Source organism: Chaetodon auriga, chromosome 17, assembly GCF_051107435.1.
Source record: "Chaetodon auriga isolate fChaAug3 chromosome 17, fChaAug3.hap1, whole genome shotgun sequence".
Classification (NCBI taxonomy): domain Eukaryota; kingdom Metazoa; phylum Chordata; class Actinopteri; order Chaetodontiformes; family Chaetodontidae; genus Chaetodon; species Chaetodon auriga.
In genome coordinates, this window is record NC_135090.1 from 10,769,699 (window position 1) to 10,794,532 (window position 24,834).

General features: G+C 43.7%; 1 protein-coding gene across 3 annotated transcripts in view; it reads right to left on the reverse strand.

The window, feature by feature from the left end:
• ppp1r9a (protein phosphatase 1, regulatory subunit 9A) overlaps positions 1–24,834 on the reverse strand; it is a 43,780-nt gene that overhangs the window by 15,460 nt on the left and 3,486 nt on the right. For all 3 annotated transcript variants that reach the window (XM_076754919.1, XM_076754920.1, XM_076754921.1), the window contains 4 exons: positions 12,643–12,775; positions 11,808–11,928; positions 7,316–7,420; positions 3,194–3,329 (listed from right to left, as the gene is read on the reverse strand). In XM_076754919.1, the coding sequence (XP_076611034.1) occupies positions 3,194–3,329; positions 7,316–7,420; positions 11,808–11,928; positions 12,643–12,775 (495 nt within the window). The remainder of the gene's footprint in view (positions 1–3,193; positions 3,330–7,315; positions 7,421–11,807; positions 11,929–12,642; positions 12,776–24,834) is intronic.

Sequence of the window (24,834 nt, forward strand, 5' to 3'; positions counted from 1 at the left end):
AAAACGTCTCCGTCTCCCTCTTAGCATCACACAGCTATCCTAACATTCTCCGATCAGTCAGTCCACGCCGATTGTTCTCCATCTTTAGATTTTATCATCTACGTGTAAATTTCCTTACGATCGAATATTCAGTGCACTTCCACTCTGTCTGTCACTGCTATTACTGTCTTGGTCCCACATTACTTTGTCTCTCTCTGTATCTTGTTTGGTCTATCTAAAAGCCATCTTTCTGTGGTTACTTGTCTTTCTGTCTTGATCTGTCACACAGATGCACACACACTCACACACAGACACACACACACACACACACACACACACACACACACACACACACACACACACAGAGTCTCATCTCCTCTCTCATCATCTTGGCCTATATCTTCTCCTCATCTGTTCCCCTGCACGTCCCAGCCAGATAACAGTACTCCGGCCTGATTTGTTTGCATGCATGGCCAGCGCAGAGTTTCATTTCCATAATAGGCTTGTTGCCATGGTACCAGCATCCTACATTAAGGCCCCATTTGCTGAAGGTGGAGTTAACCATTGAACACATGGGAGGGCAGTCAAACACCAATTTGCATATGATAAATGCATCACCTCCTACCATGTGCATGAAGAACGGAGAGAGGAAGAGATGATTTAAGAAGGAATCTTGTTGTTCAGAAGATGCTCAGCTTGCAATGATCAGCACTGTGAAAGTCTAATATGAGTATGATGTTGGATTTACGACCATCATTCATGGAGGAGCAAAGGGCTGTGACTGCTCCTTTGGCTGGAGGAAGAGTGCATGTCAGCCACTGCTTGCAGCTTTGAATTAGTGTGTTTGTGTGTGTATGCACTGACGTTGTATGCAAGATTGCTTTAGTAGATCACTTGATTTCTCAACATTGCATCTTTAAATTAAAATGAATAAACTCTGTTGCAGCACTCACATCATATGGGAGTTATTATAATTAGCAGTTCACAAATTGTATATAGGATTCACGTCAGTCGTCATTGAGACTGGGAAGCTCAACTTTAAAATAATAATATAAATATAATATAAATAAATCCATCCAATCCATTATTCAAGATAATCAAACCCATAGTTCATGGATGTGATGCCAAATACACTGTACTTTTGCTACAACACCACATATCAATGATACAACCGTCCTGAGAATTGTGACTCTTTCTGGTCTCCACCATTCATCCCAAATGATGTTAATGTGGCTTCTATGTTTGTCCACGTGTCTCCACGCTGGTGCTGACATGAGAGAACAGATCCGTCAGTGCGTTTATGCAAAGCAGCGAGTTCTATTCATCCTTGATTGATGTATTGCTTTTTGTTGACTTTAGTGGAATGATCTCCCTTTTATTCTGCATCTTCACATTTACATAATTTGTAAGACAAGCAAAATTGTATCTTAGTCTGAGGCCGCAACTGCTGATTATTTTCATAATCTATAGATTTTTTTTTATTCACTGTTTAGAGTATATCGAAAACACAGGAAAATGACCATCACAATATGCTCAAACTGCTTGTTTTGTCCAAATAACAGTTCAAAAGCAAAGTATAAAGCATCAATAAAGCTGAATATGGGAACTGTTAGACTTACATTTTGTATATTATGTATTACATATATGTACATATTACATATTGCTATATATTATGTAGTATGCGTGTGTGTCTGCTTTTCCCATGTGTGTGTTTGCGTTTAACTGCAGACAGATGGGCATGCATGTGTGTTAGATTACATATAATCAAACACACAAAACGACTGATGTGTGTGTGTGTGTGTGTGTGTGTGTGTGTGTGTGTGTGTGTGTGTGTGTGTGTGTGTGTGCACTATTGCTAACTGTGAGCATCCATTCCTCTTGGGACAGGAGCTCCAGCACCAATAAGGAGCTGTCTGTCACCTCTACCCAGGCAGCACTTAAGAGTGAGGAATAACCTCCCTCCCCGCCCACCCGGTGAGAACTCATTCTAATATTTATAGAGATATTAATATTGATGAGCTCCTTTTATTGCCCCATAGATCTTTTGAATGGTTTTGTAACTGTTTACCCTATTGGCAGTTACATATGGAGTTAAGGATGGTTTGGAGCTCGAATGCAGCAGATTTCAGTGTTTTTACCTGCGGTGTGGAATCTATGTATGGATTAAGAGTTTAGCACAATCGTCATTCTTATGCTGATGTCTTTCAGGGATATGTGGCACAGGGTGTTCATCCCAATAAAAAAAAAATCTCAAGTTCTCCTCATTTTACTTCGATTTTCATGACATATCCTCAATGTGAAATGAGGAGCCTAAAACTCAAACCTCAACTGTCTATAGGAGCTTAAATAAGAGTTGACAGTGTTCAATGCGGACGGGGCTGTGATTACGGGAGTGCTCAGCCTCTGGGGCCTGGTGAGGAGTTTCTTATGCATGAAGGCTCTCAATCCACCATCCACCAGGAAATGAAATGAAACAACGCTGATGAAGACAGCGCATGGAGAGATGCCAGAGTGAGTGTGTGTGCATGTACAGCAGGCATGAGTGCAGCTGCTCCTGTGTGTGCAAGTGAGGGTACACTCTGCATTGATTTACATGACTATGGTGCATGATTTCATGTGTATATATAGTGTGTCTACATGCACACGTGTCTCCAGGGAACACACACACACACACACACACACACACACACACACACACACACACACACACACACACACACGCACACACACACACACAAATAGCATGAGTTGCAGGGCCATGAGCTCAGTGTCTGGTGGATTAAACGCACTGTGAGTAAGCAGCAGAATCAGAGGGGGAAACGCTGAGTGATGCTTTCTAGGACTGAAGCTCACATGGCATCTTCTTAGAGAGTGTGTGTGTGTGTGTGTGTGAGAGAGAGAGTGCTCTGTGTGCCAGCATCAAAGCCTGCTGTCAGTCAGTTTTACGAGGTTAATAAGCTAAAACTTCAAGTCAACTGTCATGAGAAGGGAGGTGATTTACATTTAAGCGACAACTGGAAGCCTCATTTTTAAGATATCATGTCACATGTAAGAGGCGTGTTCACTGATAGCAGCTGAATTTCAAATGAATGCAGATATAATTAGCTTTATTAAGATAATATTAAGAGAGTGGCATCTTCCCGCTATTTTCACTCTGGAAACATTTTAACTAGAAGCATCCTGCGCAGTTGGCAGGGTCACGTGTGGTCGGTACCTCGTCATCGTCAGCATCATAGTGGGCATACTGCTGCTCCAGGAGCTCTCTCTGTCTCCTCTCTTGCTCCAGGGTCTGCTGGATGAGCGTGGCCACCTCGCTCTGCTGGCCCGGACGCTCTCGGCCAATCACAAACCTGCAACAGCACACACCGTTATAGATAGTCCTGGCAACACACGCGCAGAGTCAACCATTAACATGTGCATGTTCCGAAAAGCTGACATTTACGTGCGCTTTTTGATTTCATAAATAAAAAATTTGTCATCAGTTGGGCTTGTACATTGTTCTTTTTGTTTGTTTTTTTGTTTTTAGAAATCTGCTTTTGAAGCAAAAGGTTAGAACAGGAGGTGAGAGGATTCATGGGAAATGTAGTCTCTGATAAATGATTGGGAAGTTTAAAAATGGGACAATGTCTTTAAATAAATGAATAACATTAATCAACATTTTTCCCACACATTTTCCACTTAGAGATCCTACCTGATAGCTCTGTCCTTTAAAAGGCATACACAAACACTTATATTTACTCCATTTCAGCTCCAATTGTACATCTCCCCTTCACAGCGTGTGTGTATTTGTACAGTGAAATGACCACAGCAGTCACACTGCGTGAGAGCAGCCAGGGCCCACAGCCACATAGCAATGACAGCGATATCTGCTGACGTATCAGGGCAGGGCTGGGAGACGGGACACACATAATAATGTGAAAAGGCAGTCCGCTCAGCCGGGCAGGCTGTTATTAGCCTGGCATGGAACTAAATGGAGAAAGCCACAGGCTGTGCCTCCGAGCTAATGACTAGTCAGTACCATAGCTACACATGGGACCTTCCAACAATACATATCACATGAAAATGTAGACAAAGCAAGAAGTGCACAAGAAACTGAAAGACACTTCTTCCCGAATGTAACCTGCCTTCCTGTAAATTGTGTGTGTTTGTATGTTTGTGTATGACAGACACAAAGAAGGATATAGCCATCTTAATCTAAAGAAAGGTGGGAAGAGCACAATGACGTACTCCTCCCTCCGTTGTAACTTCACTGCAAATAATGGTGCTCAAAAGAACATTCATTCCACCATGTCCAAGTCGTTCTCCTCATGACTGCAACAAAGCCAAGCAGCGATGTATGAGAACTTTTCAGACCTGTTCCAGGAAATCTCCAACCCAGCAGGGACTCTGTGGCTGAGTGTGTGAGTGTGTGAGCACGCCCCTATCTGCTATATGTGTAAGTGTGTTAGAGTGAGACGGAGAGAGTGGATTCTAGATAGGGCCTAATCAAGGGAATTCAGTTCCTGAGAGCTCTTTCATATATTTCCAAAGGCGATGTGGAAAAGGCCTTACGCTCCACCAGAGAGGCGTATTTGATCTACATGTGAAGGAACAACTGAAGGGCAGGACAGAGATAGAAAGTAAGAAAAAAAGGAAAGGAGTGAAGGCCCCGGCTAAGCTAAGTACTGTACTGTAACAAGCCTTTGGACAGCAGGGAGGTCTGAGGAGTAGCTGACCTGGAAACAGCCTTTCTCCTCACGCATGGGGAGTCTGTCTTAGTTCCTCCCTGCCTCCCACTGTTCTGGGGTTACCACACACAGCGCTGCCTCAGTTCAACTGCAGAAACCTTCACTTCTGATTTGATTTACTCCAATTTGTGCAGACATGGCTTGAAGTTAAATGGACGGTATGCTGCAGGGACCCGAAGGGACGAGTGTTTGAGGACGTCAGCACAGGTTCACAGATAGGGCTAGTGGTCAACCATGGAGGAAATGTGTTAGCTATTATATTTAAGGTCATTTAAATAGGATTTCCTCTTTTTTGTTAAACTTTTTCTCTGCAGGTTGCAAACAGCTGGTGCATCATGACAGACTTAATTAAAGAATGAAGAAGGTGTTAGTCTATATTTCTGAATTAGTGCTACTGTGTTCTCTGGCTTCCCTGTCTGTGGCATTCAGCCCATTTGTTTAATTGAAGGTATAAATCTTTAAAAACAGGCCAAGGAAAACGGAAGACTACGATAAACTCATGCCAGCTTGGCCTTTAAAGATTATGATGTTAATGCAGCTCAAACAATTAGACTAAGCACCATTATAGCTTATAAAAAGGTGCATCAAACCACGTTGAGCTAAAATTTGATCTAAATTCGGCAGCATAAGTGATGCATTCTGTTGTCCATGTGCTTATTTCTCTTGTGTTTCCCCACAAGTGATCTATAAGACAGGGCCTTTAAAAGTGTCAGGGGGGCTTCTGACTAAAACCTGCATGATTTGCTGCTGGAAGTCAGGGTTAAATATAGCTAAGATGGCAAATATAGGACAGTTGGCCATAAAATCTCTAGTGATCAGACAGGGAGGGGGGAGGATTTTCTGAGGAGGTGGAGGAGGAGGCGGAGGAGGAGTGAGTGGGTGAGACATGATGGAGGATGACTGAAATAGTGAGAGAGCAGAGAGGGAGAGAAGAGTGAAACTCGGTCTGCTGATTCTATTACAACTTGCCATAAGATTGTCGCAGTGTTGTATATTTCATATGCTTTTAAATCTAAAATGTATTCTATGTAATTCAGTGTAATTCTGCATCTTTGACAGGCGGATTAGAGTGGACGTCCTGTACTGCTCACATTAACCTATTTAAACTTGCTATATACAGTAGATGGACAGGTGGTAGATGGAACCTTTTCAAGGCTGCCTCACCTGTAGGGCCACATCCTGGTATGTGGAAAACCCCCATTGTCAATATTAGTTCAGCAAACAGCATCTGTCCAGCCAACAGTCTGTTGTGTTGGACATGTCTTTGTTCAGCCACCAGCTTTTCCCCAGGCACTGTGCTCCCCACACACACACACACACACACACACACACACACACACACACACACACACACATCTATCTATTCCCCAGAGACGGTGTCCACCAGAATAGGATGGAGGCTGAAAAGCATGCTGAGGCTTTGGATTATTTAACACCAATATAACAGCTATCTCACCATGTGAAATCTGTCTATGGACGGGTGGATCGATGAATTAGGCCAAATGGCTTCAACAGGATGCAAAGAAGTGTGATAACAGCATTTATGTGAGATGAAGGCGGAGGAAAAACGCGAGTTAGAGACAGAGAGGAAGAGGAAAAAGAACAGTCAAAAGCTTGCAGGTCATCAATGTGACCTGCAAGCTTTCTACTACTGTTTACTACTTTCTTCTACTCCACACTGTGCAACACCCTCTGTTGATGACGCATCCTTGATTACGATGGTTCTGCTAAACGTGGGCTAGTTCAATGGATAGCACCAAGGTTTCAAGAATCCTGAAGAGAACAGGTTCAAGAACTGGAGCTAGTTTGGTGGAAAACGGATAAAAGAGAGAGAAAAGATAACACAAATAGAAACCATAGCAAGAAAATGGAAAGATAAGAGTAAGAAATAACAGAAAGCAGACACTGTGCTAGCTCTCCAAATCAAAGCCTTCCTGCCATGCTGTGTGTGAGTGTGTGTGTGTGCTGTCTGCTCCCCACTGCTCTACGTGGACCCCTGCCAAAAACTGCTTGACTGTCAAACACACAAGACTCTTGTCACATATTGTGCTCCCACATCGTCACCCGTCTCAGATATGGTAATGACGCTTGCCAAACTAAACCTCACCGGGCATGGCTGCTTAAGCGGGCTGTGTTTTGCAACTTTTGCACCACGACAGCAGGACGACCAGCATTCAGAATCACGCCATGCAGCGGCCGAGAGAAGCGAAGCCTGTCTTTGTTATTTTCAGCGTGGACGTCCCCGATCATTGCTGACTTTCAGAGGGAATTTCTAGAGGCTGCAGTTGATTATGTCCAATACTGTATGATGGAAGTCTGGTTCTTGGGGCTGAGAGCTGCTTGACACACTTTGGTTTCTATAATCTTAGGGTAATCCAAAGATCCTCATCAGTGGGTGAAAACATACAAATCTCATGTGTGTATGCAATGTAAAAAAAAAAACATTTAATCAAGCACTTAATCTTAACGTCTTTGAGTCTCTCGCATCAATTATCTCACCTCAGTAGCAGAACTGTTTCTGTGCTGAAAATATAGGACCATTAAATTACATCTGGGACTAATCATTTGCTATGATTAGCTTTTTCTTTAGGCTTGTGTGCTTGTCTTACCTGACCACTCCTGATGTGTTCCTGAGGACGGAGGCAGCGAAGCTCTGGGTGACACCCACCAGACTGGTCCCGTCCACCTCCACAATCTGGTCATTGACCTTGATCCTAATACACACACAAGCAAAGCATCATTCAACACTTTGTGCAACAATCCCTTGTGCAAGTACAGTGTTTGATTTAGTCTGCAAAGATACATGACTTATGCAGCAAAACTACAAGAAACACAACAAGTGACAAACAAACAGGCCTGTCATGCATATTCATTTTATTTTCCAAATTACAACAGAGCCAGACTTTCTTGCGGTCACAAATTTCCAGCGCGACAGCTCCAGACTATTGCCTAACAAAGAGACAGAAGAGATGAGGCTCAAAACAAACTGGGCTAACGAGGACACGGCTGCCAGCGAGCCGTTCCCTGGGCCACAACACAGCCAGCATTTCTGCTCTGCTCTGGACACGGTGAGAGGTCAGCGGAGTTCTTGACCTGAAATGAAACTCCTGATGATCCACTATTCATGATGGGGGAAATGTGAACAAATCCCTTAAAAGAGACGTCCTCGCTAAATATGCAGTTTGAATCATGTTGGAAATCTGCATAAGAACAAGACTAAGAAGGATTCTGAATCTGAGTTTTGAATATTTTCTTTGTCATATGAATAAAACAAAAACTAGCTCTCATTATTTTTCAGCTAAACAGCATATTGTTCTAATACTTCACTGCTTGAAGGCACAACACATGCATCATTCTTGTCCAAAACTAACCACTGTGGTCTCCACTGTGAAGGCCTGCTTCTGTTTGGTCAGAGTAATGACAACATGCAAGAAGCCTGCAGAATTGCAGGACCAATATCTGTGAACACAGAGAATTCAGTTCCACTTTAATCCTGTCCAATTGTCACATGACATAAAATGCTGTGAAAAAAACAGCACAACTGCTCTGGAGACAGGAAAGTGATGACAGTGATCACTGCACATGCACCGTCACAGCTTCCATTCATCCTGAACCTTGAGACACACTAAGTCTGCTTTAAGCACGATTTCTCAATATAATGGAACGTATTCAAACAAGTCGGCGCACATTTTTATGAACGCTGAAAGCCTCGCAACTGATTTTTACTTGATTTGCATGATGGAGCCACAACTGAAGGGCCCAGTTTTTAGGAAGTAAAATAAAAAGGGAAGGATTCAATTTCAACCTATTTTAGAGATGTTTATTATTACACATTCATAAACTCCAGGGACTCACAAGAGATTGTATAACTATAGAGTGGTCAAAGTCAGTGCAGCAGAGGCTGAGATCATCTTTATTTAGTCCCTAGAATGGCTCCAAAAACACCTACAATCCCTACCTCAACCATGTTTCCTTACACCAACACGTCTGCAGATTGAATTTGAAGTTTTGAACGAGTCAAGATCAAAATCAAGCCATGCTTTTTGATGGCTCAGTAACCAGTGTCCTGCCACCTCCTGTCTCAGTCTGTCACAACATAAAGCAGCTGCGTCGCATGATTTAATATGACCCTGACACCCAGCGTATCAGCCAGAGCGGTCATGAGGATGTATAGAGCCCGAGAGGTAGACAGAGAGCGAGCAGGTCCGTCAGCAGCTCAGACGCTTCCCTGACCTTCACGCCGCCTAATGTCTCAGTTTGGCTTTGTGTGGCTGACAAACAGCTGCTGAGATAAAGGCAGCGGGAAAGAAAGCAGACGGCAAAGGAAGATGACAGTTCATACAAATAAAGCAATATACACCTTCATCTCATAGCCTCCTCCGCACGCCAGCGCGCACACACACACCTAGGGTCATCTGCAGACAGACAATACAGTGAGCAACAGCCAAGCCCATCTATCTGTCTGCCTGTTAATGTGTGCGTGTGCTTCGGACCATTAAGTCCGACTCAGCAAAAGAGAGAAAGCCCACTAGCTGGAAAAGGTAATGACGGAAGGAAATTACATTCTGGCTAGTGTGTTCTCCCCTGAGTGTGTGTGTGTGTGTGTGTGTGTGAGATAGCACTTGGAGGGTGAATTCATGTGTATATGTTATCCTGTATTTATTGCTAATATCTTAAGTCTCCAGTTTATTTAGCTCATATTGTGATGGAGGTTTACTGTGAAATCCATCATGGGCACACAGGCAGAACTGCAGGTTCAGAAAAAACTCTTCTGTTTCTATCATTTACAATAATGGAGGTACCAATGGTGCAGTATATGTTTGCACACTGCATTAAACTATCAAAACATTTTTAAAAGAAGCCAAGAAGAAGTATTTGTCCTCCGTCTCCCGCTGTTCGCAGGAAGGTCAGCAGCAAATGGGATCAAAGTTGAAACTGACTGAATTGTAAATGGGATGTTTTCACAGTAAGTCTGAATAGTGAACATCAGTGAGAGCAACGCTGGGACAACAACACTGCTGTCTACATCAGAGGGGTTTTACTGTGTGTGATCACACCAGCCTCTCTTCAGTATTTCACACAGGACACACTTCAGTCCTCAACTGTGGTTCATAGAAACGTGCAGTGTCATTGGATGAGTGGCTTAAAGAACACAAACATGTTCTTGCAACACTCCGTATCAGTCATCATATCAATATCTTTATCTAATGTCTAAGAGTTTATGCATTCAGTCATTATTTTGCATAAATATTTTAAAGGTGATTTTTGCCTTTGTTTCCTGACAGTATAGATTCAATCAGACAATATGTGAACAGAAAGAGGGGTATGATACGCAACAAGCTGAAATTAAACCAGATGTGAAGCTACATTGTTGTAAAAAATACAGTGTTTTTGTACTATTGCACGGTAGGAAATATATATACACACACACACACACACACACACACACACACACACATATATATATATATATATATCAAAGCAGTCTCAATTTATCATTCACCCATTGTGAATGTTAATTCTATACATTTTTGTCCTCCATATTGAGTGCAGACATGCAGTTGAAATAAAAAATGTGCAGACTAAAACAAAACAAGACTGAGAGTCTACAGTCACGCTGCCAGCTCTGTGAGGCTGCATGAGGTGTATGTGCAGCGCAGCGGTGCTTTGAGCCAAATGCTACCGTCAGTGTGGTAACTTGCACACAATGACAATGCTAACATGCTGATGTTTAGCAGGTGTTTACCATGTTCACCGCTGTAGATTAGTGCGGGGACCATGAATGTCACTGTGTGAAATGTCATGGTAGCCTGGACCAAAGTAGTGGACAGACCAACACTCATGCCTGGAATCATGCTGCTAGTGTGACTAAAAATACAAGCCAGCAGCATCTTTTGAGTATTTTGGGATTATTCACCTACAAAACAGCAACTAGACTGAATAGATTGTTGAGAACTGAGAAGCAGTAACATGTAAAATGTTGCTCGGGTTAAATAATGAGAAAAAGGCTCAAACTACAGGCTCACAAATGAACTGAACTTGAGCTTTAGCGCAGCGTTCCTCTGATCTTTTCAACTTTTCATACTCACTTCCCCCCAACTCATTGAAGGAAATGAGAGTGCAACTGTCATCTTAGAGCAGGATCAACTTTTGTCACTTTTGAACAAGCTGTTTCTTTTCCTCACTCGCTGCTCCTCTCCCCCGTCTCTCCGCTCGCTACGTTTTAACTAATCTCACTCTCATGTATTCCTGAAAATGCCAGCCCTGGCTGCTACATAAAAGAAAAGAAATTAATCCCCAAAAGGAAACACACCTACCGCAAACAACCCCAGTGCACTCGGGTTCCCAGTGTGTACGCGGAGCTTACAGTACTTACTGCTGGCGTAGTGCGTGAAATGGAAGTGCCTATCAGGTTTTTAATCTGTTTATGGGGAACCTGAACCACACAGAGACACTAATAGGTAGAAGCTGGTGGTTTAGAGGCAGAAAAACCACCGCTCGCCTGCTGGGAAGCTGTCATCTCCTCCTCTACCTCTGGCTCAGTGCTTACTCTGCACTGTTCATGCTTTATAATGCACAAAGACACACAACGTAAACACAGTTTCTCCCCTGCAACGACACACAGACACACACATCCACACACACGGTGAATATGGAAGCCTGTCTCAATTTTTGCAGACGAACTTCTGCAAACTGACACAGGAAACAACAGACGTAATACACTCACAACGCAATGTCTCTGTCACACAACACACACACAGACACACACCTACACGCTGCACAGTCCTGTGTGAGACTTTATGTCCCAGACTGCGCCTCTCCCAGCAGATCTAATCCGAAACCCTGCTGCTAAATCTGACAGGGACAGAGTGTGACTGTGTGTGTGGGGGGCTGTGTGTGAGAGAGAGGGAGAGAAGTCAGTGGTGGGTGAATGGAAACAACACAGCTGATTAATTGCTGTGTGTTTTTGTACAATAAGTGGTCGGTGCATCTTTGGTGCGCATGCTGAGCTTTCATGTGCTCTCGTCTGCTTTAATGTGTCTCCAGACGCAGTGATCGCTGAGTCATGTGCAGGAGATCCAATAGGAGAGGAGCTCTCACCTGCCGTCTCTCTCAGCAGCTCCGCCCTCGATGACGGTCTTGACGAAGATGCCCAGTTTCTCCAGGCCCGCGTCAGCACCAACACCCATCCCGATGATACTGATCCCCAGGCCGTCGTCATCTGGAAGCATACAGGCCCCGTGCAGCAGTTAAAAGTGTGTGTTTGTGGTCTCTGCATGTGTGTGACGGAGCGCCGCAGGGCTAAGGACCACCATTTCCTCCCTTTCCAACAACCTAAAATGGTGGCTTATAAAATGATGTCAGGAGAACTGAGGGATACATGGAAAAATGAATGGATGAATACACTCAAACAGAAGAACAATTGATTTATTAATGGAGAAGACATTTGCTGTCGGCCATGGTGGCCTTGACATAAATAGGAAATGCGTTGGATGGGAAATTCCCTTCCAGTGTAGCAGCATAGCATCCACCCCCATTACATAACGCAGAGTGGATGGTGAAACCGTACGATGTCTATTTTGGGTCCTTGGCAATACTGGATTACAACATCGGAAAACCTCAACGGGAAAAGATAAGTGAGGAAGATGAAATATCACCTCTTTGTAGCTCATGCTGGGGAATTAGGACAGACTGTGCACTACAATGTCTTTTAATGGGATCTAAGCAGATTTGCAGTGAACTGCTGTATTGAAAAAAGACATGAAATTAAAAAACAACCTGGACAGAAAAAAAGTAAAGTAGAAATATCACACCTTTAATTTAAAAAAAAAAAAAAAAAGCTGACATCCCGTATGTATATGTGGGTGATTCTATCTACTGGGTGTAATGCGTGACTGACAGGATCCACCACCTCGTATTAGACTCTCTTTCCCACCTTTCTCCAGCTCCACAGGGAAGAGCTCCAGTTTCTCCACCCTCTTCTCCAGCTCGTACTCTGCGGAGGAGGCCACAGGATCCACCTCTTCGTTACGTCGGTCGTAGTCCTCGTTGGAGTAGGTGTTGAAGACCTGGAGAGGGAAGTACAAGGAGTTAATGGAAGTGGCGCACAAAATAAAACATAGCAGTTGTTGCTGTTACAGAGAGGTGGAGTTCATGAATATGGGTGGAAGCAAATAAGACCTTTTGTCTTCCCAACCCATTCATTATCTACACAACAAGGTGGTACATAAAGACCCTGAGAACAAAGCCACAACTGCAACCACAAATCAGCCCATTAACAACAGGAAACTGGAGCGTAGATAAACATATTGTGGTGATGGGCACGGGAGAGACCTTTCTCCTCTTCTACGCTGTGTTGTCCGAGTAGGAACCTCTCCTCCACAGCAAGAGTCAGCCGTCACTTCACATCTCATCCCGGCCGAGCGCTCCCACTGATCTCTGCACCGAAGAGGAAGGGGAGGAGGTGACAGAGCTGTGCACGAGCAGGCCTGAGCATGCATGCTCCTGTCACGTCTGTGGTGCGGCGTTCTGCAGAACACTGGCTGCCGGCGATCAACAATCGAATACACGGGTATGCAAAGTGTTTACATGGATACGCAAACATCCGGGACGATGATATAAGCGTCATCAGGGCTGTCTGTGCGTCTCTCAGTCAGACAGACACCTGCAGACCCACACTGAGTGCAGCTGCTATCATTAAAATCTGAGAAACTCGCAACATTTGCCACATGGCATTGTCCCCTACAGGCAAGGCGTTGGGGGGAAGGATATCACACATTTAGCCTGATGACGTCAATCACCGTCAAACTGTACGCTGGGATCACATGAATCAGAACTACAGTAGACGAGGGAAACAAACGTGCGCTGCATGCACTGAGGATGCAACACCTCGTTCCCACAGTCACTTTATCTCAGCGCTCTGACCTCTCTGAATTGGGTGAAAGAGGAAACGTATTCTCAGTAGAGATCAATAAGGCGTCATGTCACATCATGTGTATTGATTAAAGCCTAAAGCCAGATTTATGTTTGTCACTTGGCGTGTGCGTGTGTGTGTGTGTGTGTGTGTGTGTGTGTGTCAGCTGTGTGAGGAAAACAAAATAAGGGGCGAACAAGTTCAAAACCAAAAAAAAAAAAAAAAGCAGGAAAAACGTCAGTGAAGATATTTTGTGCTTTTAGTTCCACATTTTGTACACTGTGGTGGATGGAGCGTGGTGTTGACTAATATCTCACCACATGACAACAGCCCAACAAACTGCAGTAAATAAATAAATAACAGGCTCTCTGTTTAAGACACTGTGCTGGTTGTACACACAGCTTGAACACACACATGTAGCGTGACGCTGCCATCGCTGGTTTTTATCCATTCCTCTGTGTGAGCCTGCGTGAGCTCTATCCATGACCTTGCTGTCATCAATCATTCAGTGTGATCAACAGCCCTGCATTATTAACGCTTGCACGCACGCACACAGATGCGCTCACACACAAGCACACTCATCCATACACATCCACATATGCACGTGTACATAATATTGTGCAAAGCATTAAAGAAACAGAAAAGAAAATATACAGGCACACAAACATCATTCTTCCTCCACACACACACACATACACACACACTGCTGACGGATGCTAACACCAGCACTTGCACTGTCCTGAATGTCCCGGACACGATGCTACCACTGGCACTCTCTAATGGCCTCTCTCTGTCACTATGTGCTATCTACAAACGCATAAGCATGTGGCCAGTCAGAGAGAAAGAGAGAGAGAGAGAGAGAGAGAGAGAGAGAGAGAGAGAGAGAGGAGAGGGAGGTCATGAGGAAGGATGAGAACAGACGAGGGTGGATCCATGAGAGAAGGCAAGAGAAGAAGAGACAGAGGAGGCACAATGATGGGGATAGATAAGAAAAGGGCAGGAGAGGGACTTCAAAAAAAAAAGAAGAAGAAAGAACTGAGAAGGCAAAGGATGGACAACAGTGACTGAGAGAGGGAGTGACAAGATAAATAAAAGAGCATGCACAGGGGAAATAAGAAAAGGTTGGCTGAAAGAGAGACAGACTGCACCATCAAATGGAGAGCATTTACCCACGAGATAAAGAATCGTGAAGGCTGTCTGGTGGGGAAGCTACTGGTACATATTTCCACACTGCTTTCCCAATGAGGAAGGTCATGTTCAGTCAATTTGGTCAATTATTAAGGCGCCGAAAGAAAGAGCTCAGCTCATGAATTACCCTTCTTTAAAAAGGATAAAAAGAGGGTGAAGAGCTTGCTGAAATATGGAGTGCAGACTGATTCAACTGATGTCATTTTTAGGTCTCACAACATTTTTACATTCCTCCTCTTCGATAGGACGTATAACATTTTCTTGTTCTCTGACCACAGATAAAGCATAAAAGGGACGGAGGAGTAATGTGTGCGACTGTGTTTAACCTTGACAGCACGGTAGGACACTGCTGCCTGCTGCTTGCTTTTGCTATGGGAAGCTGAAAAATGGTCCGACCAGGCCTGCATCTGGCAACCACAAATCTGACAGCTGTGGAGCAGACAGCGTGGCCTAACCTCACATGTACAATGGCTATACTCCAACAACACTGACCTGTAACCTGCATAGAAATATACATCTGTCTTTCATGGAAATTTTTTGGCCATCATTGTCTGCATGACTCTAGGAATGACGTGGCTGGTGTGTTGGCCGTTCCACCGCTTCGGTCCAGACTGAAATACCTCAACATCTGCGAGATGGACTGACATGAAATTTGATTCATACATTCATGTTTCCCACAGGATGAATCCTACTGGCTTTAATGATCCACTGACTTTTAGCTGAGCATCAAGATGAAGTTGACATTTTGGTGCTTTCACTCTAAAATAAGAGGGTGAATGTGGTAAAGATTAAACATGCAAGAATGGCCATTGTGAGCACATTCAAAGCAGCATAAAGTACTGTCTCCATGTAGAGAATGACTCAGGAGGTAAAATCAATCTAGCGAGCTCCATCAAACCTAATATGACGCGTATCAATACGTTGACCCACATAATCCAATAACCTGATGCATTGGAAAGAAAAATGTGAGAGCATTTCACCCTTATCTGCTTTAATAACTGTGAAATCTATACCCTCACCACGTCCGCATGACAAACACCTGCAAATAGTCCACTTTGGAGAACAGTCGGTGTGTGCCGAGGCAGGCCACTTTGCTGAACTCTAACTCCGTCCTTATTGAAGAGGCAGCACACGAGGACAACCACTAAATGTGGAAGCAGGCTGGAGGATAATGGGCCGTCTCCCCATGCGCTGCCCCTCTGGACTCAAATTAGAATAGTCTTTTGGAGGATTAAACACAACACACAACCATTTACATGTCAATATATTCCTCTTCACCGCCTGCACTTCCTTTGAAGCTTGACGCACTACTTTGAATGAAAGAAGCTTGCACCAACGAAAAGTCGGACTTTTAGAACTGATATAAAAGTGTCTTATATTCAGACGGATGGCCACATAGATTTAAAATCATAAAAGAGGGTTTTAAATAGTTTTATGGACTCTGGGGTGATGATGCTTGGAGCTAATTTTAAGGCAGAAATGTAAATGGTAAACTTATGTATGAGGTTTCTACAATGGTAATAGATTGAAGGAATCGTGGCATCCTTTTAAGATGGGAGCCAGTAAATACACTCATCATCTTGCAGCAGCTCTTTCAGTGTAATATCACTCCTGATCCACCCACACACTGATACACACACACAGGGTACAGATGAAGGCACATCTCTTTCACTGACATCTAACATACATGCTGTGATAATATCTACCGCTCCTCTCTCTCATTTTGTCGTTCCTCACCGTATCGACCACTATCTCTCCTCCTCCGCTTACTCTCATCTTTCATCCAAACACGCTGATCGATGCCTCTGACACCAAACACACAATGTTTTGTCAGTAATCAAAACCCTTACAATGGAGTTACTGGCACAAGTGCGGACAGCAGTTCTGCTCGGGCATCCACAGACTGGCAGTCTTGTTATCTGATCTCCAAACCTCGCAGGAGGATGGAGGGAGTTTGGTTTGACAGTGGAAATGAAATGCGGTTTTACTGTCATTTGTAGATGCTGCTGCAGCAGCTGTGAATCTACAGATGCCTGCAGACACCCTCAGCCACTGACTTGATTAAAGCTGAGCCCTCTCATAAGGGCTCTCTGTATTTGTATATGGCTGCTTGAGTATGTATTGCAAACAATGCACATCAGGTATTTGAGTGATAACAATCTGAGTATGCATGCAGGCTTTGTGTGCACAGCCGGTTGAAGTTTCACTGCAGGTACATGCATGCATACATGAGTATGCCAAGTCCTGAATCAAGATTCATCTCACTGCCTATGGTGCTAGATGACAACTCCTCAGCCAAAGAATGCCTGTCAGTCTGTCTGGATGGCGGTTGGGAGAGAGGGGCGTGGATTAACTGAGGGCCCACTCAGCCACAGGAGAGGAGAGGAAAGAACAGAAACATGAGAGTAAGGCTCAGGTAGAAATGTGTAAAAAGGAAATAACATTTGATTGGGGAGGAGAGGAAGGGGAAGTAAAATGAGAGGCAGGGATGGGGGATGGGGACAAGAAAAGAGGACAACTGAGGACACAAGAAGAGATGGGGGCCGCTTTAAGATGATGAGAAAATGGAGGAATAGTAAATGAAAAGGAAGGATCGCGTTTACAGAGGATGCGAGGCAATATCCACTGAGAGAGAGCAACAGAATGACTCATATGATTCATGGGTTACAGCAGCAGCAGACAGTGAGGCTATTGAAGAGTGAAACAGGCAATAAGAGAGAAATAAAGAAAAGAAAATTAAAAAAAAAAGACAGAAAAGCTGAGGAGCAGGCAAGGCTAGGGATAATTTGCTCCAGGGTTGTTTGAGTCCCTGCCTAAGATGTCACGGCATGACGCCCCGGCCTGGCCAACTGCTTCTGATGGTATTAAAGTGGGCCTTCGGTGTGTGGGTGCCAGGGCCGCTGCCCGCCCTGCGCCTTGCAGACAGTGGACGCTGCCCAGGGCAATAAGAAGCTGGAAAACCCAGGAGAAATGTTCCTTCTGCTGTGGCACAAGCCCAGCAAACCCTGCAGTGGATTAACTACAGCCTGGCACAGACAGACACACACACACACAGACACACACAGTCTGCTCTGCTGCGACAGCTCAGCACATTTGCATCCCATTGCTTCTACCTGTGGCCACCCATCCACTCACACAACACGGCGAGCCGGAGAGCTGACAGGTGCTGGAGCAAGAGTCTGGATGCTGAGGGGACGAGACAGTTGCTGATGATGGAAATAAATTCATGTCTTGCAAGAACAGACTGAGACTGACAGACATAAAGAGGTGGAGATGGGAAGATGTGAGAGTGTGAAAAGAGAGATACAAACAGAAACGTTCAGTAACCAGTTCTATATAAAGAGAAGTGATGCTGTACAGGACTTTACAGTCAGCTCGAGGCCAGCCTCTCTGTCATCTTGGTGCATATCACCCATCGTCATCTGAGGAAGTGACACTGACTTTTGACATGTGGGGGAACGCCAAGTCAGCATTTCTTTTTTTAACTTCAGATGGGGCTTCTGCTAACAGGGTAGACACACACACTCTTCCTGCAAGTGGAGGCCTTGGAGAGAAATACACTACCAAGATGCACCGTTTTCAAAAATGTCATTAAGATTTCATTCCAGAGTTGTGTTTTCAGTTGTCAGCTCATCCTTTCTTTTTTTTCTTTTTTTTTTTTCCCCTCAAGAACGAACTTCAGTCCACATGATACCACCGGGTGTCATGACTCCCACCAACAAACCCAGCCACTGGCTAACTAGTGGACGAGAGACACAGAGAGCGAGGGGGAGAGAGAGAGTGGGACCGGCTTCAAACAGAGGGCAGAGCGTAGTAAACAACTGCAACTGAATGGCTGCAGACAATGCCCTGCTTTATTTCATGTCTTGGTCATATACAGTGAGTGGGAGGCCTGGATCAAACGTAACACAACACGTTGCTTGTTATAGTGTTGATGCTCTAATGCCCACTTGCTATGCTATGTAATGCATTATGCTGCAACAATGACTTGGCAGAGTTTGGGATCACACTCAGTATTCATATTTATACACAGCGTAATAGCCACTCTGTGTGAGTAAGAATAAGTCTGCTTTGTGGCATAGATCTCATCAAATGTGAGAAAGTACTAGCAGCGGTTGTTTTGTCAGACAGAAATCAGTCTAACAGTTGGTACATTCACCTTAATCATGTTCCTGACTCACTCTACACAAGGGCATGGCTCAGTGCAGCAGTCTGAACCTTCCTCAGCACCGGCTTTGCAAACACTGCGAACACTGTGTCAGTGAGACAGTCTGTTCTGTGCAGTTTTTCACTGCAATAAAAAAAACTGGCAGCGCACTGGTGATATTGTTAGCAGGGGACCAGATTGGGTAAATGGGGGTTGGATGACGGTTCGTGACGCAGTCCACTGTGAGGCAACTGACCAGCGTCAAAAACCGCAGGGCGCGTCTCGCCTTTCCTGGATCATTAAAAATGCATCCCCCAGGGAGGATCAGGTGGCACCGAAACAAGCAAACAAAAACACTCCTGCATTAATAATGGAGTGGCTGAGTTACACGCACGCACAAATACACACACCCAAACCCGAGTCTGGAGTAGTGGTACCTGTCAGATGTAAGACAGGGAGAAAAACCCTCCGATTCACAGCTTGACTACTACACAAAAACACAATAGAGTACGATAGTTTGGGCTGAACTGTAATAATTCCATGCTTTGTATTTTTATTCCTATTCTATCTCATTTTTACTAGTGTTGCTCTCCATCTCATTTTTACATCGATTCTTCATCTGTTTTTATTCAGTTTTTTTATTACTGCAAAGCACTTTGAGCCATTTTGGCATGAAAGATGCTACATAAATAAAGTTTAGGATTTATGTCGACCTTCTGGCTCAAATATCTACATAATATTATACAAAGCCATCACACAAGTTTCTACACTACTGGATGATTTGTAATGCGTCTAGCTGTTAGTCAAGATTTCCGATTTAGCCTCCCCGAAAGAGGCTTAACCAAAATACCCGACTGCCGTTCTGCCTGAGCTCAGCCGCTGTTTTTTGCTGGTCTAACCAAAATGTCAGCTGTTGTATAGCTGCTGTAGCAGAGTGTTGGAACTCTCTCCCAACAAAACCCTGTTGTCTCCCATTACTGTATGCCCAGCCACAGATTGCATAATTAGGAAGTCGACAGCCGGCTTCACTCAGCTCGCAGAGGGAAAGCACTAGAATTCGGAGCAGAGGAGAGATGGGTGTTCTGGGTGTTGAAGAATTTAACCCCATGTTTATTATTGAGGTTGTAGTTTGCAGTTATGTTGAACTGAACATTTTGTCCACACAATTTACATACAAATGGGCAGAATATTAGACCTTTCGATACAATACACTCCAGTACAACACCACCTCCGACTACGACCTCAATAAAAAGCTCAAAGTAGGAATTATTAGCTTTCTGACAGTTAGTTAGTTCTGTCATGCAGATAATATGGCAAAATCCCATTTAGCAACAGTTTTTCCATGCTATGAGTCGCAGTTTTACAGACTTAAATGTTTCCAAAATGGATTTTTATGTGAAAAGGCATCCACTGCAACACCAGACTATATTGACGGAGCTAATGCTTTGCAGACCTAAATACTATTTGAAAATGACATTGCCAAAGTCCATGTCGGTATTGGTTCCAGAATTCAAGCGATGCCGTTACACATACATCATCCACCAGAAAGACAGACTGCCCTAAAGTAGAGCAATCCTCTCCATCAGAAAACACGGTCAGATAGCAAAGTTCCTGGCTGGAGGCCATCTCATTTGAGCTTGTGAAGCACAAGACTGTATTAAGTGGTGCTCCAGATAAGGACGATGTTCGAATCACACAGATGTTTACTGCTGATGCATGTATGTAATCACAGTTGAACAGTCATATACAGCAGTGAGGACAGTTACACTCTGACAAAAAGCTCGGAGTCTCTGTAGCCATGCACTGTATTGAGGGCAGTCAGATGAGCTCCCAAATGTTCCAAATAAATAACCGTCTGTGGAATGGCACCGGGAGGATGCTAGTTGGCATTTTCTCTGTTTCTAAGCATCAGCGACTTTGTCTTTATGTTCTTTCATGCTTGACTTAAGTACAAGATGAGCCTCTGAATGGCTTTGATGTACTGCAGCCTGAGATGCAAACCTGCATACGGCAAGAATACAAGAAAAATGTGTGTCGGTTGTCTTTGCAAGCAAATGTTTGTAGTGAGATCTAATCTGCAAACATGGAGACATCAGTCTGAGGCAGGGAACTTTTGAATGGGAACAGGGGCAGACTGGTGGTAAAAATGAGAAAAAATGCGTAAAGGCACAAATTTAAAGTCCTCTGCACTTAGTTAGTAGTTACTTTGTTTATTCAGTGTAGTAAATAAGTGCCAAATAAACAACTTCAACGGTTTAACATCAATAAATAGCTACTCAAGCCCCACCCCTGGTTTTAGGCAAATGTGTCACCTATGTGACCACATATTCCCGAGCCGGGCTCACATCCTTTTAAATACACGACGTTACATCTCCAAAAACAAAATACACATGAAAGGAATGAGCACATCCACCTCTTCTGAGCTGCTGAACTACACACCAGTCAAAACATCTAGTAAAAGGCATTCCTAAAAATGTACAAAGTCTTGCAGCTACAGAACCACTGCCTCAGAGAAGAGGAGTGACACACATCTATCATATTGATTATGACTCTGAGCTCAGATCCATGCTACTCAGCATTCCACTAACGGTGCAGCAGCAGAATCTAATGGACAAAACGTCAGTCTCTTTGATCCAGTAACAGACATCATGCAGAGTGGAGGGGCTGATTACAGAGCCACTTCAGCGGCCATTTAACCGGTGCTCCACTCATCATATCTGCGTAATTCCATTAAGATATCACGGTGTCTCCGCTGATGAAAATGCAGTTGCTCTACAGGCAGCAAAAGTATTATTAAGAAGACGATATAAATGCCATTCACGTAGAGAGTGAGAGTGGAAAACAAGAGGAGGCTGACACGGCAGACTGCATGCAAAGGGAGAGGACTTCTTCTGTCAAACTCCTGGGGTGCGGTTCAATAAAGACAGAAAAAAAAAAAAACTGCATGGAAAGAAATCTGCAACAAGTGCGAGATGGTTAAAAGCTTTTGGGATTTGTTTGAGATCAAGGCTGAAATATCTGTATCCCAGAGAAAACCACACGGGGGAACCGAACACTGGCTGAGATGCATGTGATACATTCAGATCAAACGTTGTACTCTCAATGTCATATCAGCTGCGCAGGACATACTTTCACAACATCCAAAGTGTGATAGAAGGTTGCCTCTGCTTCAGCATCACATCAGTCTGTAGGCCTCTGAACAGCCACTGAGCAACATGACTGAACAGCCAAACTGGAGGTACTGATGTCAAGGATACAACCAGTGGTTTGAATGAACATGAGATTTGATTCTCTTCTGTAGGTCAGTGCCTCCGGGAGGGCAGGCTGCCTTCGCCTCGGGTAGTTCAAAGCAGTCACTTCTCACTGGGTCAGTCAGGATGTTACAGCTCAGTGAAAGGATGTGGAAGTAATCATTATTAAAGAACAAAACAAACTTGTACTCTATGTGTGTTAGCGACATGGTAGCATCCCTGTAAGGCTGGACTTACTGTAGGCCCAGTGGTACTTTGAGCTAAATGCTAATATCTGCAAGCTAACATGCAGCTCATGATGACAATTCTAATGTGCTGATGTTCACCATGTTAGTTTAGCAAGATGGCATGTTAATATTTGATAACTAGCAATAAATGCAAAGTACAGCTGTGGCTAATGTGAATTTCTGGTCATAAACAAGTGGACAATGGACAAATAGAAATTCTGACCTGATGATGGAGCTTAATCAAAAGACAGGAGATCACCAAAGATATTATAGTTTATTCTAAGGATGGAATGAATATCTGAACCGAAATTCACGCCAGTCTACGCAATAGTTGTTGAGACATTTCACACAAGGCCACAAGTGTAAACTTCATGGTGGTGCTAGAGGAAAGACAGGCTGAGTCATTACAATTAATCTTTGGGAAACCAAAGAGCCAATCAATCTGGTAGATGTTGATTCATGGAATCCATCTAATAGTTGTCAAGACTAAAAGCTAAAAATGTCAATCTCGTGATGGCAGTAGATGAAAAATCAGAGCACCACCAGTCAGCAGGATTCACCCCCTGTGATAATTCATGTCTGCACAAGATTTCACTGTGCAGACAACCTATCCTTTTGCTGTTGAGGTGTTTCATTTGGATCCAAAGTGGTGGACCACCAGACCAGCCAACATTGCCCTCCACACACCTGCTAGCATGGCTAAAAGCTAGACTTACAAACACAACACAACAATGGTTTTTTATGTGCATCTGGGCCTGTTTTTGGTTTCCTCAAACACAATTTAGCGTGCATGTTTACCAGATGTTGCCAAAAGCTGGTTGTGTGTCATCTTCTCCCTGTGAATGCCATGATGATTTCTAAATTAATTAAGATTTCAAAGCTGGGATGTTGAAATCATTTATCCGCTTTATGGGGCAGGACCAAGAAATATTACATGAAGGGGAGGGAACATAAAGTATTAGATTATAAGACAGCAGTGTTTTTCAAGGTCTTCTCTGCCGTCTCCTCCCACAGGGGTCAAGCTGGACCCGTGCGGGGCAGAGGGCTGAGAAAATAGCTTTGTCTCTTTCACTATATCGATGAACAAAGGACAGACCCCCGTTTGTTCCTCGTGCGCAGAGGGGAGGGGCACACATGATGGAGAAGTGGGAGGGGTGCATGTCTAATTGTGCTGGTGCATCTATGTAAAGGGGGGGCAGTGCCTCTCTTGAATATTCCATATGATGAATGAGCGTCAGTCCTTTTCAAGGCTTCAGAAAACAGAAGCTTTGAAGCGACAGACGACAACAGAGGAGCATATTCCCCGCCTGTTCGACCTAAATGGGACAACAAGCTTTGCAGTGGTGACTTCCAAAAGCTATTTTTCAAATGATCTAAAACAGGTATTTTCACAGGGTATATAAAATGGTTTGTTAAATGCACGATTAAAAAGGTACTTTTGCAGTATATTGCATTTGATGCTATTTTTAAGAAAGATAATGTGTTTTCAAGCACGTGTGGTGAGTCCTGAGAGGGAGGAAAAGAGAAAGAAGCAAAAAGGACACACATTGCAGAGACCACGCAGGGTAATTAGTGAGCCAACATCACGTTTTCTCCTCAGAATAACTGGGCTAATTGTTCTGGTTCATTACAGCATGTTAATAGGATTGATCCTCAACCTGTGGAATGTTTGTGTTAGCTCCAAATCTCCCATACATAAACCTCCCTACTTTCAATCACCACTGTGTTGTCCTCACATGTTATATCAACATGTACACATCGCTTGTGTGTCAACAGGCTGAAAATCTCAAAAATAAAAATAAGATTTCTCTGACCGGAATAAATAGGATAAAAATGAAAAGGGCAACCTAAAACATGTTGTTTACTACTATAAATGTGCTTAAGCTTATTGATTCTCAATGCATGAGGATAAAGAGTGAAAAATATTTCCCATAATCTTCCAAATCCATCTTCCAATCCACAAACAACACTGGCTGCATTGTGTGCAACTCAGCCCTGCAAAAAGTATCAAAATACTTCAAGGGAGATGATAATATTTTTATTTACTGAAAAAGAAAAGAAATGACTCATTACCAGGGACATGAAACTCTGTAGAAGTGGGCATTATGGCTGCATTTTCATTAGAAACAATGCAATTTTTTTCAAACTCTAATACGGTGCAATTGCAACTTTGCAGCCCCTGTGAAATCCCTGTGGAGGGAGGATAAAAAAATATACAGTAAATCTGACAGATTAATGTGGACTCTCACTGAAATGTACAAAATATCCTCAACAAGAGCTCAATAAATGGCTTCCTCCTTGGAAACACAGAGATGGCAGGGCTTGAGAAAAACAAACACAGTATCTGTGTGAAAACCGTGTGGGTGCAGAACCAGCATGACTAACACATGCACAGATGTTC